Source organism: Suillus subaureus (assembly GCF_016647635.1).
Source record: "Suillus subaureus strain MN1 chromosome Unknown BJ212scaffold_93, whole genome shotgun sequence".
NCBI lineage: Eukaryota > Fungi > Basidiomycota > Agaricomycetes > Boletales > Suillaceae > Suillus > Suillus subaureus.
The window spans coordinates 1-19,515 of NW_024538649.1; the positions used below are offsets into that span (position 1 = coordinate 1).

General features: G+C 44.5%; 5 protein-coding genes across 5 annotated transcripts; 2 read left to right on the forward strand and 3 right to left on the reverse strand.

Annotated features, from left to right (window-relative positions):
• Positions 1-39: 39 nt before the first annotated feature.
• On the forward strand, positions 40-961 carry BJ212DRAFT_1286510 (mitochondrial carrier domain-containing protein; the record flags this gene model as incomplete). The annotated part of the gene is made up of 3 exons (XM_041331943.1): positions 40-197; positions 247-415; positions 485-961. Coding segments are annotated over 3 exons (804 nt in total), but the record flags the coding sequence as incomplete, so codon positions are not given.
• Positions 962-1,638: 677 nt separating this feature from the next.
• Positions 1,639-2,778, reverse strand: BJ212DRAFT_1398983 (uncharacterized protein). The gene is given in 5 exon segments (XM_041337284.1): positions 1,639-1,769; positions 1,810-1,812; positions 1,828-2,437; positions 2,489-2,541; positions 2,592-2,778. The coding sequence occupies 3 exon segments, from the start codon at positions 2,711-2,713 to the stop codon at positions 2,046-2,048; spliced, it is 567 nt and encodes a 188-aa protein (XP_041186074.1). The 5' UTR covers positions 2,714-2,778; the 3' UTR covers positions 1,639-1,769; positions 1,810-1,812; positions 1,828-2,045.
• An 8,510-nt stretch (positions 2,779-11,288) lies between these two features.
• Positions 11,289-11,696, forward strand: BJ212DRAFT_1487643 (uncharacterized protein; the record flags this gene model as incomplete). The annotated part of the gene is made up of 1 exon (XM_041341305.1): positions 11,289-11,696. One exon carries the CDS (start codon positions 11,289-11,291, stop codon positions 11,694-11,696), a length of 408 nt encoding a protein of 135 aa, XP_041186075.1.
• A 179-nt stretch (positions 11,697-11,875) lies between these two features.
• Positions 11,876-13,604, reverse strand: BJ212DRAFT_1305039 (uncharacterized protein; the record flags this gene model as incomplete). The annotated part of the gene is made up of 5 exons (XM_041333709.1): positions 11,876-12,282; positions 12,351-12,531; positions 12,580-12,740; positions 12,804-13,199; positions 13,436-13,604. 5 exons carry the CDS (start codon positions 13,602-13,604, stop codon positions 11,876-11,878), a joined length of 1,314 nt encoding a protein of 437 aa, XP_041186076.1.
• A 5,197-nt stretch (positions 13,605-18,801) lies between these two features.
• BJ212DRAFT_1286511 (uncharacterized protein) lies at positions 18,802-19,131 on the reverse strand (the record flags this gene model as incomplete). Its single annotated transcript, XM_041331944.1, has 2 exons — positions 18,802-19,038; positions 19,090-19,131. Coding segments are annotated over 2 exons (279 nt in total), but the record flags the coding sequence as incomplete, so codon positions are not given.
• Between the last annotated feature and the right edge of the window lie 384 nt (positions 19,132-19,515).

The window sequence follows — 19,515 nt, forward strand, 5'->3', positions numbered from 1 at the left end:
TACTGACAATCTCCTAACTTTCCTACATTCCATCCTAGGTTCTTTGCAGATATCCTCCTGACACCTTTAGAAGCCACCCGGATCCGTCTCGTGTCAGACAGAACTTATGCAACTGGACTTGTCACAGGCTTCACTCGTCTGGCGCGTGAAGGTGGCATGAGCGAGCTTTACGCAGGCTTTGTCCCGATTCTTTGCAAGTGAGCCTATAATTACTGACGAACGTCGCATAAATAATGTTCTGTCCAGACAGATACCTTACGCTATCGGGCAATTTACAGTGAACGAATTCTGTCATGAGATTGCTTTTCGTTCAATGTCCGAAGAGACTCGTCGCACGCTCTCCAGTGCCAACAAATTCACAATACAGCTCGGTAGCGGCATTATCGCAGGTTTTGCAGCAGCCATTCTAAGTCATGTGAGTATCTGTCTCGACTCGGAAGTATCTTCACCCAGATTATCTGACCTCTGGAACGATGGCATGCAGCCAGCGGATACCCTATTGAGTCAGATAAACAAGGGACACGGACCAAAGGGCTCCATGCCGCATCGACTCGCAGTGCTCGCTCGTGAGGCTGGTTTCCGCGGCCTTTTCGCTGGTCTTGGACCTAGGATGATAATGACCGCAGGCCTTGTGTCCGGGCAATTCGTACTGTATGGTGCAATAAAAGAAGGCAAGCATCAAGGAAGGTTCACATTCTACTTTTTAACCTTTCACAATAGCTTTGGGTGCACCCCCTGGTATGGAGATACACAGAGACACCAGTGCTGTTGCTTGATAAGACACCGAGCTTCCCCAAGACTCGACTTAGAAGGCTTCGCTTGCATTTTCTTGAGTCACAGTAATCCTTACAATGGTACCATACATATGGGTAGAATGCAATCACTCACGTGGAGCTCCAGGATAGAGCAACGAGTCATTACAGCAACAATATCATCCCTTTGTGTATGGAGACAACTGTGACGCGTCGTACGGCCTTGGTTGCGTTGCTAATTCACTCACTAGTGACGCAAGCGCAAGCTAGAAAACACCAACATCAAAAATCAGACGGTCTCTGTGCTATTCGTACTGTATACCTATTTCCCTTATCTTGTTCCAATCTTGTTCGATATTCCCCAAGACAGCTCGCAGAGCGCCGCGTCTTAACAGTTTCAGCGATATATAAATATAGAAATTCACTCTCACCTACCGGTGACGCGTCACAGAGGGTTGATTAAAGTATGTCACGAAATTCAAGATTTTGAGAAAAATATTCTACGAGCTCCCACTATACGGGGCAAGATAGTACTTGCGCTCATATATTCTCGTGACGCGTGATCTCCCAGCCCATGCAAATCACCTCTGTACATCAGCAACACAATATTTCCAGGATCAACAGCCAGGATATCAGCTGATGTCCACTGCCCAGAGCATCCTCGATAACTGCACCAAGGGATTTTTGCATCATCATCGCCAGCTTCAGCATCGGAGTGAGGCTCGGGTGCCTTGTCTTCAAGGCTGTAGAAAATGCTGGTGTTCTTCAATCTCATCACGCCTGAGATACACTCCGACAGAGGACCTTCGTAAATTTTCTGAATCTCACACTTGTTGGACGAGGCTGCTATTTCTGTGTATGTGGCTGAGTGTCATGTTCAAGCTACGGTTGCCTCCATACATGGAAGGCACAGTAGCATAAGTTTGTCAGGAGACAACACGGCGAGGCTGTGCTTATGGACTTCGTGAGCCAGCATCAGCGTCAGTTCACCACTGACCGCTACTGCATAGGATAGTGGTAAGTACACCCACAGTGGCTGGCATATTGCTAACTTGTAAAATACTGCGTGTAGAATACAGAGAAGCGCTTGCCAATGTTCCTCGGAAATATATATCCAGGACTGTATGTCTCATGACTTCAAAATATCTTCCTACAAAACAACGACAAAGTGTGGTTCGTACAAAGCATTCGATAATCAAGTTCACACATTGTATTGCGTCAGCACGGCGTGGACAAGCCAAAGACCTGCAACCTTCTTCACTTCATCGATGATCTCTTTGAGGGGACCTGAGCTTACAGCATCCCAGTGTGCCTGTGACGGATAAGCAGGTGACTCTGAGGAACTAATGTTGAAATTACCTGCACGCTTTCCCATCCTAACACGCCGTGAACTATGTTGGGCTTATCAACGACAGGTGCCCAGCTCGAGCCGTAGAACTTGGGTGTTCCTGGAAGCTTAACCTCAAGCTGTGTGACGAGGGGCTGGAGCTTATCCATACTGACACCCTCTTTGAGAGTGAAAGTGACAAATTCCGTCACTGGAGCAGAAAAGATCTGACTAGTGTTGGAGAACCCGGTAAGTGTGTGGGTAGGTCTGCTCGCAAAGACTTGTTGAGAAGCTGATCGTGCAGCCTTGAAAGTGTCTGTCTGATGATATGTGTCATGTGCAGACTTGGAAGTCCACTCTACGAGTAGTTCAACGCAATTGGACGTAGTATGTCGCAAACTTGACTTACCGAAGATCCAAAATGCATTGCTTGGATCCTCCGTCTCGAAACCAAGGTATGCCCTTAATCAATGATAAGCTGGCATGCTTCGAGGATGACTTTAGTGATTCACTTAGAAAACCCTTCAATTTTGTCTGCTGGACTTTTGGTCGCAAGCTCAGAAATCAACCGAGCGGGATCCTGGAGGTAGGACGAGGAGGTCTTAAAGTACATAATGTGTGTGACGGGTGCCATTATGAGAGGTGATTGAGAGGAGGCTGGGTAGAAATAACTGTCACTTAGTTTAAGTATGAATGATAAGAAGCGGGCCGCGTCCGACCCGCTTGTTCGCTCGAGACTCGTTTCTTGGACTCAACCGGAGCCAGCTTGAGCATGTTTTTAAACCGCAATAATAGTGAGAAAAACGATCGACTATCTTCCTTCTTCAAGCTTCGAGGTCTAGCTACGGGAGACTAGGTAATGCTCGAGCATCGAACTAGCTGAGGGGAGGACACGAGACTTCAAAGTACCTTTCTACATCAGCAAACTAAAACAGCCTGCACAGAGCTGTGCAGTATCCCAGCTCCCTAGCTTGGTCCCTACTACCTAGCTTGCTACAGTGGCAGACTTTTCTGTCAATCTCTGTACAGATGCCCACAGTAGTGATGTTCCTGCCCGGCCGCTTCAAGCCCCGGGCCAGCCGAAGCCAGGCCTAGCCCAGGCCTAGGACACGGCCTGACGAGGGCTTCGGCCTAGGCTTCAATTTTTTGAAGTCTAAGCTGCCGGCCCAAGCCGCGGCTTAGCAGTGTAAAGTCTAGTACTTGTTGCGCCAGACAATGATGGACAACTTTCCCACAGTTGAGCTCAAATTATTTATTTGTGTGCTTTGAAGTTCCTGTTTCTGCCTCTGCTGCATCTGCCATCTCAGTATCAGCTTCTTAGTCCACCATACCACAAGATATATCAGAGAAATCATAGTGAGTTGCTGTGTATTGTTTTCGGTGGGCCAGGTGAAATTGATGCGGCACTGACACAGCTTATGTGACGTGGCTCCATCACAAATCCTAGGGTACAGATTATGTTCAAACACTATCTTACGTCACTTGAAATGAATTCCAAACACTTTGTATCCTTGCTAATGATCAACATATGATATGAATGTCCATCTGTGTACAGGCCCTGGAATGCTGCATTCACCTCATCAATTTCACAGTGCTTGTCTTCCATGTTCATACTCTACTACTTGGGAATGTTCTGTGCATCTTGTGTTTGTGTTGTATTGTCTCTAATCATTGATCTAAAGTTTGTTTTTCAGACAGGAGTGTGAATTATTGTATCACTGTGTCAAGTCTTGACCCCACATTATCAAGTCTGGCAGCCTCTGTGCTCTGTACTACCATGTCAAGCACTACTCACACTATGACAACTTGTCATAGTGTGCCAGTTAGCATGGACCTCGACTTCCTTTCAGCATCAATTCCTTGTCATTATTGACCCTCAGCTCCCCATTCTTGTCACTCTCACCTCACGCTCAGTTCACCGCTCCTGAATCTGTCAAAATGCTATATGACTCTCGCCATTCTGTCAAAATCATACCCATTTATATTGATACTCACTCAGTCCTTTCATACTCTCTTTCCTTTCTATCTACTCTACCCTGTCAGGAGCAATGCCACTCCCTTTGGCATCTGTTTTCACCTAATCATTCAGCCTATCCATACCTGAGGACCCTTAGCATTTTGCAGTATAAAAGTAGTCCATGTACACTCACTACTGCAGGCAAATATACCAGTCTCCCAGTCTCATTCTCACACTTGTCTTCTAAAACTGCATTGCTGTATCTATCATTTATCATTTCAGACTCATCTCGATCCTTACTGAATATCTTTCATTAACGCTAATCTAATTCTGCAGTGCATATACAGCACACTAGTCATTTCCACACCCCTTCAAACTCGCAGCAAGAACCACTCAGGTTCTGACAATTTACTTACTTGGATCTGCATGCTCACTTGTTTGCATTGCCATTGCAGAAATTCAGAGCATGGGCCATGGCTTGCTTAGGCCCAAGCCCCGGCTTTCAGCTGGCTTGGGCTCATGGCTCAGGCTTGAATTCTGGCAAGCCTAAGCCCCTCCAGGCTGAGCCTAAGCCAGGGCTTTGAGCCCAAGCTGGGCTGGAACATCACTAGCCCACAGACATGCCCAGTGAGCACCAAATAACTCTCAAATAGTCCTGGTTTGGGCCAAATTCCTCATTTTGCCCTGTCAATTTTGTTGTGAGTAAGGTTGCAATTAGTACAAGGTCACTTACATTTTGGTCTATTCTGAACTGTAAAAACAAACCACCCTTGAGTAAATCTTTAGTGGCCCTTTTGACCCAAGTCACATGTTGTTGAGGACTGTCATATCCCATCATATTCCCACGCTTTCCGGACCTGTTTCCGGACCCCATATCCAACTCATTCCTGGATCCCCTATCCTGTCCACCCTATGCACATTCTGTCCAGCAAGACATCTGGACTTTACCTCCTCTCAGATTCCAGACTACATCCACCACCTCACATATCTCAGTCCTGTTTCCACCCTGCCTTCCAGATCCCCAGATCTCCGGACCTATTCCCACCCTCCGTCCAAGATCCTGTGCCTATCCCCATTTAGGCATCTCCCCCTTTCTGGTTCTCGGTTATCTCTGTTTCCATCTTGCTGATTGATCCTTGTACTAGTTTCATCTCCAAGTTCATTTACTTATGTTCCGTCTTACTTACCAATGTGTTTCCGCATGCTCATACATAGCCTTACTCCTTTGCTTACAGATCCTCTTGGATAGCCTCTAGTATATAACCCCTGTACAATTCCTGTAGAGTCCTCAGTCTGAATATCATCTTAGTCCCTGCTCTCTCATCTTAGATCCTGTGCTACTTGCCAATCATCTTCCGGACTTCAGTCCATCGGAGTCTCGTCCTTTTCCATAAGGCCTAGGGAATCCTTTCCCTAGGCTGTAATTCCAGACCTTCGGATTTGTCCCCTATGTCTCTGTCCCAAGTCTAGGGATTGCTTCCCTAGGCTGGAGTCTTGCCTTTCCGGCACTCACCCTCTTTCTGGACTTAGGTCCACTTCCTGTCCCTCCAACTCTACCTTAGGGTAGTCTACCTCCATTTGCTTCTACATCAGACTTCATCTGATGTAGCCCCTATTCCTTCTGGACCTCCAGGCATCCTGTCCTTCGGACATTCTGCCCTCCGTACCTTCGGACATTCTGCCCTCCGTACCTTCGGACATTCTGCCCTCCGTACCTTCGGACATTCTGCCCTCCGTACCTTCGGACATTCTGCCCTCCGTACCTTCGGACATTCTGCCCTCCGTACCTTCGGACATTCTGCCCTCCGTACCTTCGGACATTCTGCCCTCCGTACCTTCGGACATTCTGCCCTCCGTACCTTCGGACATTCTGCCCTCCGTACCTTCGGACATTCTGCCCTCCGTACCTTCGGACATTCTGCCCTCCGTACCTTCGGACATTCTGCCCTCCGTTACCTTCGGACATTCTGCCCTCCGTACCTTCGGACATTCTGCCCTCCGTACCTTCGGACATTCTGCCCTCCGTACCTTCGGACATTCTGCCCTCCGTACCTTCGGACATTCTGCCCTCCGTACCTTCGGACATTCTGCCCTCCGTACCTCGGACATTCTGCCCTCCGTACCTTCGGACATTCTGCCCTCCGTACCTTCGGACATTCTGCCCTCCGTACCTTCGGACATTCTGCCCTCCGTACCTTCGGACATTCTGCCCTCCGTACCTTCGGACATTGCCTACTCGACTGCCCTCCGTACCTTCGGACATTCTGCCCTCCGTACCTTCGGACATTCTGCCCTCCGTACCTTCGGACATTCTGCCCTCCGTACCTTCGGACATTCTGCCCTCCGTACCTTCGGACATTCTGCCCTCCGTACCTTCGGACATTCTGCCCTCCGTACCTTCGGACATTCTGCCCTCCGTACCTTCGGACATTCTGCCCTCCGTACCTTCGGACATTCTGCCCTCCGTACCTTCGGACATTCTGCCCTCCGTACCTTCGGACATTCTGCCCTCCGTACCTTCGGACATTCTGCCCTCCGTACCTTCGGACATTCTGCCCTCCGTACCTTCGGACATTCTGCCCTCCGTACCTTCGGACATTCTGCCCTCCGTACCTTCGGACATTCTGCCCTCCGTACCTTCGGACATTCTGCCCTCCGTACCTTCGGACATTCTGCCCTCCGTACCTTCGGACATTCTGCCCTCCGTACCTTCGGACATTCTGCCCTCCGTACCTTCGGACATTCTGCCCTCCGTACCTTCGGACATACCCTGGACCTCCGGACATCTTGTCCTCTGGACCTCCTATCCTTCCATCCTGTTTTCCTGTAGAAGTATTACCTTGCAGTGGGAACTCTCCTGAGCACTTCCTGCATTCCTCCAGAACTCTCCTGCGCTCCTCCGGATGTTTCCTGTGCTCCTCCAGAAGTCCTCTTGCACTCTCCACCAGAGTAGCCAGCCTCCAGAAGTTCTCTGGACTTCATTAGACCATCATCGGACTTCCTCTGAAATGAAGGGCACATACTCAGGTAAGGGGCACAGTGTACGAGCTGAGGCCAAGCCCCTCTGAGTCAGTCTCTCTCCCTTGAGCATGGTTCTTAACAAGGATGAATGAAAGGTGGAGGCAAAAGTGAGTATGATAACAGTGTGATGCTGATTGCAGTTTTCTTCAGATCCAATTGCCAAGTTGACAGGTCATCATACAACTTCAGTACAAACATGTCAGCAAGGCATCAGCATAAACATAAATAATCCATGTACCAACCATGTCATATTGTATTGCTGCTCCAGCCAAGCCCCTGCACCAAGGTATGAAATGGATCAGTCTGGCAAAAAAATGAGCACATACCAGCCTTGAATTGTCTACCACTCTTGTCTCATGCGACCAAAACTGAAACTAGAACCTCAGAGATGGTTACTGGCATCCCCTTGACTAAAGGTGGGAAAGGGTTTTCCAGGGCATGCTGAGCGCGACACTCTCCTTTAACCTCCTCAAGGAAACTTTTCCAGTGTGGCCCATACCAAGCCAGTTGGCCAGGTCTCAGCCCACTTTCAGATCCCTTGGACTTCTTGGTTCTCAACCGACTCCCAGTGTTGACTGACTTCACCACTTGATTCAGCAGCTGGAGTGATTCAGGGTCAGGAAGGTGGGGCTGACTGTTTTTATTGTGATGGCACTTCAATACATCATTGGGAAAGTTCAAGGTAGTAGTCTACAAGAAAGAACCACAAGTTTGATCTAAAACAAATTTGCACCCTCACCTGGCAAGGTGCCCAGAGACTTAGAAGGTGAGAAACTGTGAGCATGATGTAAATGAGTAATGAAAGTCATACCTGGTTGATGTTGTTGAGATGCATCTGGGAAGTATTGTCATCTTCATCACATGAGTATTGGAATTCGAAATCTGGTGTGAGAGGGCAAGTAATTTGAGCCTGAGTGGGTAGTTCTTCAGCCAAAAATCCTATAGATATAAGACTCAGTCAGTGAAGGTACTTTGGACATGAAATTCTTACCCAGTGTGAAGAAGACATAAGAACTAGGCTGTTAGCAACTAGTACTACTTATCCTAAGAGGTGTGAGTTAATAGATCAGCCTGAGAGGACTGCTATTGAAGCACTTCCTTCAAATATGTGTGAGGGAAGCAAATGAGCGAAGGAATTATAATCTATGGTGGCCTAAGAAACTAGAGTGTGGGCTGTATGTATACCCTCAAGTTCCTATGTCAAAGAATCAACTGTGAGTGCAAGCAAAAATCAACCAGTGTTAGTATCACAAGCATGGGGGGGGGGGGGGGGGGGGGTAACTGGAAGATATGTGCGAGTGCAGTGAATGTCAGGTACTGGTGTGGTAGATGTAACATGTGTGAAATCAAGCATGCCTGATAGAGTGGCCAGACACAAAGGAAATAGCGTGAGAGAAGGACCATGCTAAGTTACTGGTTGTGGGTCGGGTATTCTTGCAAGAGTGTAAGTATAAGGTCCTAGCAGTATGAAACTTCAGAGCAGTCAAATTGTGCACAATTGTCCAGTATGAGCAAACAGAATGAATTGCACAAGGTCTACAAATTAATGTGAGAGCAACTCTCCTATAGAGCTGAGTCTGGGGGGAAAGGGAACTAACTCATTCATATGTACTGCAGTCATTTTATCATAGTGTGTGAACATTTGGAATGCATAGGTGAGAATTGTAGCATAGTAAGTGTGCACATGATGAGTCTATAGGTAATAAGACATCATGTGCTGTGGAACGTGAGTAACATGTAATAAGACCTGCAGCTCATTTAGCAATGACATTTGGGAAAACAATGCACCAGTGAAGATAGGTGGACATGGGTAGGACATGGGAGGATGGATTCCTAGGACCGGACCAAAGCTAAATGGGAGCACAGGTCATGGAAGGAGTGCATGCCAATAGTCCAAGGAGCATACTAACAGTGGATGAGTTGGTATATATGGATAATGATCAGTGCTTTATCTCCTTTCCTGGTAGTAAGAAGAACTGTGCTGGTAATCATATGCGCCTAGTGCTGGTATGATTGTCACACTGGATGTTCTTTGTTTTGTCGATGAGCCTCCCCCAACCAAACTGCAGTGATTTGTTATTATCTCCTTTGTCTTCTGCATCATCAATGTCATCTATGTCAGTAGTGCTACTGCTGGATTCACTGTCCTCTGTGCTGGATCCTACCAATCTTGCACAAAGTGTTTGGCTAACATCATCCTCCTTGCATAGGGCTGGGTCCAGGTTGTGCTCTAACAAGGTAGCAGTAAGTGGATGTTGGGAACTCTGAGCATAATCAATAAGAGTGTTCATATTGCATTTTTTGGTAACCTTCATTCCCATAGTGAGATATGAGTCATTAGAGGCTCAAGGACTGGGCTCCACACCAGGAGAAATAATAGGTGTGGTGGTCAAAGCTGCAAATCCAAACCTCCCACCGCTTTTCTGCGATGAAAAGCTGGGAACTAGAGTACTGACATTGAGATTCATGGACTCAGGACTGTATGGTGGAGGCTACACCTAAATGCACAATCAGCACCATCCATAACAAAAGTTGTGTTATACCTTTGGATGACTCTTCTGGCCTTTATGAGGCAGTTCTGGAGCCTAAGGATTCATGGGGTCGAGTGTTGGAAATGAGCAAGTGTGCCCACAGTCGAGGCACATCATTCCAGTCTTGTCTTTTCATTTTGTCATGTGATCTGTATGTTCCCATAATCTGCTCTTGTTATTTCATATTCCTTTTGTACTTACAGAATCCATTGATCTCATGGGCCAGTGCCACATACCTTTTGTCCCAAAGTCTCAGATACTTATTCACTCACACAAGAGCATGCGAGCTATTTAGTTAGTTACAGTTTCATACAGACACCTCAGATGTTTGCCTTCATGTGCATGACTGAGGTGAGATACCTATATTTCTATCTATTTACTATTACTTACTTGAAGCAGAGTATCTGATTGTTTCAGATCCACATGAACAAATCTATGTTATTCTAATATTGAGTGTGCTAAGAGATGTAGCACCCTTAGGTTTCTGATTCTGGGACTGAGACTCTAAAACTATCCTGATCTTCTCCAGCTGGGTGTTCCTACCCCCTGTTCCTGCATTAGGACAGCCAGAACATCAAGGAGCAGTGTCTGTAGCATCAAATTCAGTGAGACTGAGAGACATGAGTGGCATGCTGGGAATTTCAGAGAGGTTTGTAGCATTATGCCTCTTTGGTGAAGTAGCCTTTGAAGTGTCAGAAGCTTTGTGCTTGGACCTTTTCTTCCTAGGACTGGCTACCATACAAGGGGGCATGGTGCAATACAGAGAGCAGCAAGACAAAAAACAAAATTGATCAGACTCACCATTATATACCCATCTCAGTAGAAGGATCCAAGCAGCCTTGAGAAAAATTATACTTCTTTGAGTACTACTGTAAGCATGCAGTATTTGCCTCAATTGTATGCAGGATGCATTGCTGATGGAGATAATCAAAGACCATGCCTCTGTTAGTGAGATAATGTTTGCACCTTTGAGTCAATGCACAGTTGTACTGCTACACAGTTCATGAGTGGTGAGGCATGAAAGAAAGTTCAGACATCATACAAATATTTGAGTCAACATATTATGTGAGCAAAACAAGTTCATCAGATGCAAGGCAAATAACATGTCAGTAGTACAGGTGACAAATAGCAATGAAAGTTTTCTGGAAATATGTGATACATATCATGAGTCAATGTAAGAGATAATACTGCAATGTAGTGTTGTGGGCAGAAGTTAGCAGAAATCAATGTGAATCTTATTTGTACTACAAGTAAATAGCATATGATTGACATTCAAAAAGTGTATCTGAGCCTCTCTGCACACCAGAATGTCATCAAAAAGTCCAAGGGCTGCCCCACTCAAAAAATCATCACCAACCACTTTGTCCAACAGCAAAAAGTCCCAAATTCATCCAATCATTATTTTTATGAATGCAACTACTGTTGGGCAAGCTGATGCACTCAATTGGTGGAAAACCCTCCCAGTCAATGCTGAGTGTTGTCCATTGAAGGCATTCACAATCATAATCCACTCAATCATACCTCATGCTGCCAATGTCAAGCATTATTTCTTGGGCCTGGGTGGGGTACAATCTGTGAAGCACTGTAACCTATCAGTTCAGACTTTTGAGTCTCTTAGCAAACTCTGAACAAGCTATGCAAATTTCTTGCATGAGGTGGATCATGAAGCTGGCAAGCCAACACATCACAAACATGCCCATATGCACACTCAACCAGAGTATGGACTTGACATAGCCTTAGCAAATGAACTTCAAAAGTCTTTTGCATGGGTGCCTCCACTCACTGGTGACTCTCACAACTCAGACAATGAATTTCTTGCAGGCCTGGAGTCAATAACAGATGAAGAGCTGCTCAAAGAATTCAGCAGGTTCAAAAATGAGATGCTGGATTCATGCCATGGCTTGCAAGAACTTGAAGGTACTTGTGAAGTCCCAGATATTTTTGACAAAGGTGTTATTGATTGGAACGAGCTGGAGAAGGTTGATAAAGGAATCACACCTGTGGGATTTATTGAGGAAATTGATGTGGTTGGCCATGGGTCACAAGGCATGGAGGCAGTCTGGAACATTGACACACTATTGTTATTGGAGGGTGTAGCATCCATGTAATAGCTTAGATCATTTTCGCTGTCATCTTGAACCACTCTAGAAATATGCAAAAACATGCAAAACATTTCTGCCAATTGCCATTCTGCTGTTTTTTTTGGCAGCACTTGCCCTAAAATATTTCTGCCCCCAACACTACCGCAATGACACATTGATTAAAAAAACACATTTGCTGGTCTGACTCAGATATCATCCAATTTCTTCCACTTTAGTGTTCCCTGGCCCACAGGCTGCAAAGATATTGAAGCAGCACATTTCAAGTTGGATGTACTATTGAGAACAGTGGCAGACTTTTTCAGCATTGCCATAGTAGATTGAAGCTCCTCATCATCAGGAAGTTGATTGAGATGAGTGTTGAGTATGTGAAGAATGGTGTCAAAGGTAACAGGGTGAACCATGTTATCCTTCAACACTGCACACCAATCTTTTGCCAGGGAGATGAGAGGCTTGAAGTACAGGTGAAATTTATTAAGAAGATGTTCTTCATCCAATGGGTTCATGAAGAAGGCAATCTTGAAGGCAGCACATGATGCCAGGTCAAGGCTGGTCCAGTGATTGAGCAATGAATTAGACATATGCTCCTGATGGACTGTGCCATTGGGTTAATGCAAATCCAAGTGAATGTGAAAAAGAGAGATTCAAGGTCATCAGAGTAACCTTGGGTCACATGAGAAACAGGCAATGCCAAAGAATCCAAGGAGGTTTTTGGTGCTGGAGTTTTCTTCAATTTCGACTTGTGAGTTTTTGATAGCTTTTTGTTCTCAGCTTCTGCCTTTGCCTGTTGCTGCAGGAGTGAAACTTGGCTGAGAAGCCTGCATGACATGATGGGGACTGTGCCCTGGAAAGCAAATTAATATTTGAACTCAATATGAAATGATGTACTCACTGTACCACCAATGGTATATTTATTATCTGCAGTAATATGTACTGCAAATTCCCAGTCAATAAGGAACCCCTTGCTAATATCTAGATTGCCCAGGATCATTGCATTATTCAGGTTGCAATCACGATGCAGAATCTTGCACTCCTCCACTACCATTTTCTGGACTAGTAAAAGAAGGGACATCAATTCAGCACTCTTGTTCAACTCTGAGTCAACCAAACACTTACTGATCACAATATCCCTTAGCACTCTTGCCAACTCTTTGAGCATTTGAAATATGTGGAGGGGGCAAGCACATAGTTTTAAGATAAGGCGGACATGAGTACAACTTGTGCCCTGCATACTCTGGCATTCTCTTTTGTGATAACTTTGAGTGTTGTTGACCTCACCCTCTGATGTTGTGATAAGCCAATAATCTACCAGTTCCAGAACACCAGGGACACCATGCATCAATTTTAGTATCTCAATCTTGTTCAAGATGATGTCGTCCTGCTTGCCAAGAACCCAATGGTCCTTGACAATATAGTCCTCTTCATTCCAACTGGCCAGATAGCAGATAGTCCCATGGCCAATGAGGCCCTGACTCACAAAGAGAATTTTCTTGATGGTATATATGTTATCCCCTACATGGATCTTACCACAAGGTTCAGGTGAGTGCACAGAATAAGGAAATTGGGAAGGATAGGGCATGACAGAACATATACTCTCTGTCAAGTCCTGGGATATTTGGGATGTGAGGTCGAGAAGGGAGGCACTAGATACCATAGTAGGTTGCATGTGAGAGGGAGGGGGAGGGATTCTTCATGTGCAAATGATTGAGTAGTCATATCATTTGAGCTCCCTTCGAGCAAGTCCTCACTTGAGCATTCCTCAGAGTCAGAGACTACAGACTCAAGATGATCATCAGATGACAGGCTCTTGGAAACAAGCAGCTTAGCAAGAGATTTAGAGGTGGAAGCAGCAGGATCTGCTGAACTGCTATGTTGCATAGGAATATTCTTGATTGGACAATAGACATGGATGTCCATGGCAAGGGGTGGCAAAACATGTTTTGTGAAGGAGACTGTTGAATCATACCTAATACATTCTGGACTGCTGAAATTGATAGCAGCAATAATATGAGAAAATAGATCTGGTTGCTGGCAGATATTGAAGTGAGTAGATACAGTGCCACCAGAGTGATTGTACATGAGGACTCTGAGATGGTGATATGTATTGGTGAACAATAAGATAAGCATGAAGCGCTTCCAGGGCTGTTCACTCATCATAAGGTAGGTGTGGGTGTCTGCAGCCTTTCCAAGCTGCATTGCAGGTTTGTAAGGACTGTGTGTTAGCTTGCCAGATACCCTGATGTTTCCCCATCTTGCTGTGATATTATCAGAGAGGGCAAGATCAGGTTTATGCTTTATGTCACTGCTGGGCAATGCCTTGTGAGTACTGGCTGTGCTCCATGTACAAGTTGCATGGCACTTGCATTTGAGCAGGGGTTGTGATGCTAATAAGCAGCCAGCAAGAGTGTTCATAAAGGATGCAACAATTTCTTCATAAGTGGCACTCCCTGCAGCCTCTGGGTCTGGACTCACTGGAGTACTACTAGCACTCCCAGTATTCAAGTCCGATTCATCTCCAGGAGGATTAACTGGAAGATCCCAGTTCCAAGTGCAAGTTGCAATGTTGTACAGTGGCACTAGGGAATCTGGCGATAAGCCCTAGTATTGTAATCTGGTGCATTCATTGGGATAAATTATTTTTCTAAGGGGAATTTTGAGGTTGGATATATTGGGGAGAGGGATTTTGAAAGGCTGGAAGATGTGAGACAGCAAATGTCCTAGTGTTTGTGAGGCCTCTGGTGGATCCTCATGTGTAACCAAATGATTGAGTTCATCAGAGGTGATTTTATTCGTGGCATGAACATTGCTGATGTCAGGGATGGACAATAGAGAAGAAAGTTTCATTCCATTGTCAACCATCCTGAAAAAGAAAGCCATTTTTGGGTATTTACACTAATTATGACAATGGTGGAACCACTGGAGACAAACTTGAATGCTTATCATGCATTGCATAGTGCCAATGAAGCTCAGTGTTTCAGGTGAACTAATAATAAAATGACTTCTAGCTAATAGTGATTAATGCTGAAAATAGTGTGAAGTGAAAAAACTGATACAGCTATCTGCAAAAGCTAGTACATGGAAAGTGGGAGGAATGTGTTTTTATCCCAGTATTTATTAAGCCAGAATTCTGAAGAATGTTCCATACTGTTATATGGGGTGAGATGATGGTCTGCACTTGCACCAAAATGAGGTACAAGGTTGACAGCTGCCCTAAGCTGTGTGACTGGTATGATATCACCTACCCAAGTATAATTTGAACACATCACTTGTTTGAGTATGTGCAGTTGCATACTCAGCTCACAATCACTTCTACCTTGCAGAACAAAGTCAAAGCGATAAACATAGGCAAGGAAACAGTCCTTCCATGACCAATTTGTACCAGCCTTGCCAACAGGATGCATAATAAGCCTTATTTCACCAACAGTGTGCCCTGGTATTTGATAATGAAAATAGGAAGTATGGAAGAAGAGCAGAACATACCATGAAGACCATCAATGGGCCATGCACATTTCACATCATTGTTAATGATGACTGGATCATACCAGCCGCAGGTCCAGATGTCAGAAGGTAGTGAATAATTCAAAGTCTGGGCAGGCCATATGATACTAATGTCATGAAAATCAGTATCCTGCAATTGAAGCTTGAACCAGACTTGGAGCTTTTCAAATGGAGGTGAAGCAGTAGGTCTAGCTCTCCTAGCCCCCCCAATGGTGTGAACAAAATCCTACCCATGAGCAGCTTCACAACCAAGAAAGTTAGTGATGGCTGGTTGTACAGTGGCTCAAAAAAGTGTCCCAATGTTTGTGGGTTTTCATCTAATTGCTTCATTGTGAGTTAGGGTGTGGGAATATGATTAAGCTATAGGGAGGTGTCAGAAAGCTCTGCTTCTTTGCTTTGTCTTTGTCCCTAATAGCATGGGAATCTGATGTTAGCATGTGAAGATATGGTCATTTTAATTTGGTGACACATTGGGACACTTTTTTGACTTTCAATTTGACCAATACAATCTCCATAATTCTAGTACTTGGTGTCTCTTCCTGTTGCTCTAGTGACTTCTACCACTCTTATAAACACACTCTAGATCAATTCCTAGTAGTAACCATTAGTAATCTTCCCTCACTATATTGCAACTCCCTCCCATAGCTGAAATAGCCCCTATGATGGATTTTAATATACTGCAAGTGATATCCTGAGCAATTTCCAGAGTTGTTCAGTAGGGTTGAGGTCTGAAGACTATGCTGGCTATGATAGAATAGTAATATCATTGTTTTCAAACCATTTGGTAGCTGACTTAGAGTATGCTTGAGATCATCATCCTATTAGAAGATATTGTCTTCTTCATTGATTTCTGATTTCTACATGCTTCTAAGCAGACCCTCCTCCAAAACTGAGATGTCCTGCTCTGTATTTATCCTCCCCTCCAGCCACAGAGAATTCCTACTCTATTTCACCTCATATAGCCCTATATCATCAAGTTTCATCCTCTAAATTTGAGTATTTCCTTGACTTCTCTTTGTCCTAGTTGTTCTTCTGCCTTTTGCCATACATATTCCTGGCCATTTAAGCCCATCCTCTTGGTTTTAATCTCATCTAACCAGATGTCTTGATTCTAGTCCTTAAAGTTTAGTACTGGTGCTTTAGAACAAAGGCTAGTCTCCTCCCTCTATTGGCTGAAGATAGAAGAAGCTTTTCTTCTTGGTTTTAGCTTTAAGGGTGGCTGCCTTGAGAGCATTCCTGATCAATTGAGTGGAGACAGTGATGTGGATGATAGAACTAATGCATTTGATGGCTTAAGTAGCATTGGCAGCTTGCCCAGTTAAAATATGATACACAAAAGATCTTTTGCTATATGGTATGAGCTTAAAAAGGTGATATAATTTGATATTTTCCTCATTTGGGATGGCCTTTCTGATGACTCTACCATTAGTATTCCTGTTCAGACCAGTTTTAGTAGAAATATGCCTGGTAAACAGATAAGAGGAGCTGAGAATAATAATAGGGGCTATTTCAGCTATGGGAGGGAGTTGCAATATAGTGAGGGAAGATTACTAATGGCTACTACTAGGAATTGATCTAGAGTGTGTTTATAAGAGTGGTAGAAGTCACTAGAGCAACAGGAAGAGACACCAAGTACTAGAATTATGGAGATTGTATTGGTCAAATTGAAAGTCAAAAAAGTGTCCCAATGTGTCACCAAATTAAAATGACCATATCTTCACATGCTAACATCAGATTCCCATGCTATTAGGGACAAAGACAAAGCAAAGAAGCAGAGCTTTCTGACACCTCCCTATAGCTTAATCATATTCCCACACCCTAACTCACAATGAAGCAATTAGATGAAAACCCACAAACATTGGGACACTTTTTGAGCCACTGTAGGTTGGGAAGGCCAAACTTGAGAGCAGTATTATCAACAGAAATGTTTCTGATGAATGGGGCATAGGTGAGATGAAATGATGTGTGTCCAATAGAGAACAAGTGCAATGGCACAGGGACTGTTCCCACCTCCCTGTACTGGAGGAGCTTCACAATTGCACAGTGATTGGTGATAGGATGTGAATGGCCAGGACATCTGATGGCTGCAAGAAGCTCTGCTGGGATGTTATCATCAATAGCATCACCATGATCTGTGTCAGCCTGTTGCTTCAAGCCTGGCATATTGTCCAGCAGATTTGTGGTAAGTTCAAAGCAACAGCATTTGTTAGCACAGTCCAGATGTTGACAGATCTGTGAATCATAGTCATGGTTGTTGCTTGAGTGTGCAGGATCCTTGATTTCAGTGATGTGTGCATGTTCTGTAGTGTCAGCAGTCCATTGCATGATAACTTCACTGTTTCAGATACTTGGAACTATGCTCTGCATAAGCTCAATCTTTAGGATATACCAGTTATCAATGACTGCACCATGCTGACCACACTGAAATCCACCAGCTAAAATTGAATCTTTGTTGGCATGAAACACTTTGAGAGCTGCAGAAATGCGCTCAAGATCAACATTGTCAATTTAAGGTGACTGCACAAGATAACAGAAGTCCATTAGAGCTTGGATGGCAGTGATCATGGTGCTAGGAACTGCATCTGCACTGACTGCAATGATTGAGTGCTGGATGTCACACTGAGCATGCCCTGTAACTTTTTTGAGTTTTGTAATGCCACCCTGAAAATGGTGAAACCCTGTGATGGGCTGTAGCACAGAAAAGCAAAAATTAAGTTCAGCATCCCTGTTATGGTTCTTCCTAGCACCTTCACCTTTTCACCCTTTCACCTTTTCATGATGTCACCTCTTCACACTTCACAACTTCACCTGATCACAGATGACATCATATGTTCTTTAGTGTTCCATCACATTCTATGGTACAATCTTACATAACATTATATCATTGGCTAGCTACATTAGAGCTCTGCCTGAATACCCTTATATATACACATAGTTACACTCATGTATTCCCTATCTTGACCTTAGCAATACTAAGCTTGTCTCTTGGTAGACTTGAGTGAGGTATTCATTGTTAAGCATAACAGTCTCCCACTGCACAAATGAGCCATTTCACATCATGGTCATAGAACTCTCAATGAATGTGATGGAGTGTCTCAGGAGTAAAGAAATGAGATGGTTCAGATATGCCATTTAGGTGAAACTTCTGGGCTTCATGAAAGAATGCTTCAATATTATTTGGATCAGCCCTTGTCCAGATGATGCACAGCTGGGCCAGTGTAGTTGATTTGGTCCAAGGCTCATGGTGGAAAGAGTCTCTGAACTGCTTATACATAGCCATAGTGACCAGAGAGGTTTTCCCACCAACACTAGCCAGCATCATGGCCTCCAGAGTATTGACAATGTAGCTTGTGAGTGGTGTGAAACAGTATCAACTGTGTCCAACAGGATCAGACCAAGGATGTTGCAACCATGAAGGTCACCTTATGATTCATATGAAACTGAGACAACAGATCACCAAGCAGAAACAGAAACTATACTGCTCAAGCACCTTCCACTTAACCCAGACTTGCCTTTCCCATTGCAAAAGGATGCACACTTACAGTTCTTGGTTCAAAATCTGATACAAGGCTTTCCAAGCAGCCTGCTTGAGAAGATGTAGCATGATATTCATGGATTAGGTGATCTTTGAATACACCTCACATATGTTTTTTTTTACAATAAATTTCAGTACAGGGAGGAGGGCAGTAAGAATGAAAGTGTTAGATGATGATTTGAGCTGCATGGACATGTGTATATTAGCAAGGCTGATGAGGAGGGGATGTGTGGCTCTGTCACCCATCATTATGGAGATATTGGTCTTGTCAGATGACAAAATTGTCCCAAGGAGTGTTGCACATTTTGGCAGGGCTGACTATTTGAAAACAGTAAGTACAGCAACACATAGAAAGAAAGAAAAATGCACCTGCATGTTCCATGCATCATCAGCAGTCATCCATTCAGAGTACACATGACACAATCACTGCACTGTAGTATTTACCCTGCAAGGCATAAAATCTATCCAATCATGAAAGAAAGGGTGATTTAAAATACTTGCAATGCACTCCAGGGGATCATGCCAATACAAAATAACAGGCGATTTCATCAGATGTACTGTAGGGATGACTTGGGACAACCAGTGTGGTCCGCTGGGTAGCATTTTGGCTCAACTACATAGTTCCTTGGCTGACCAAAGTGACAATGGAAGACTGTTTATCTTAACAGGATACTTGCCAGAATGGTGAATGCAATGAAAAAGTTTAAAACTGACCATCTTGAGTGAAAGAAAGCTGTTGATCTTTGCCATGCTCAACCCTGAATGCAGCAACTATAATGCAACCTCCCACTCTTT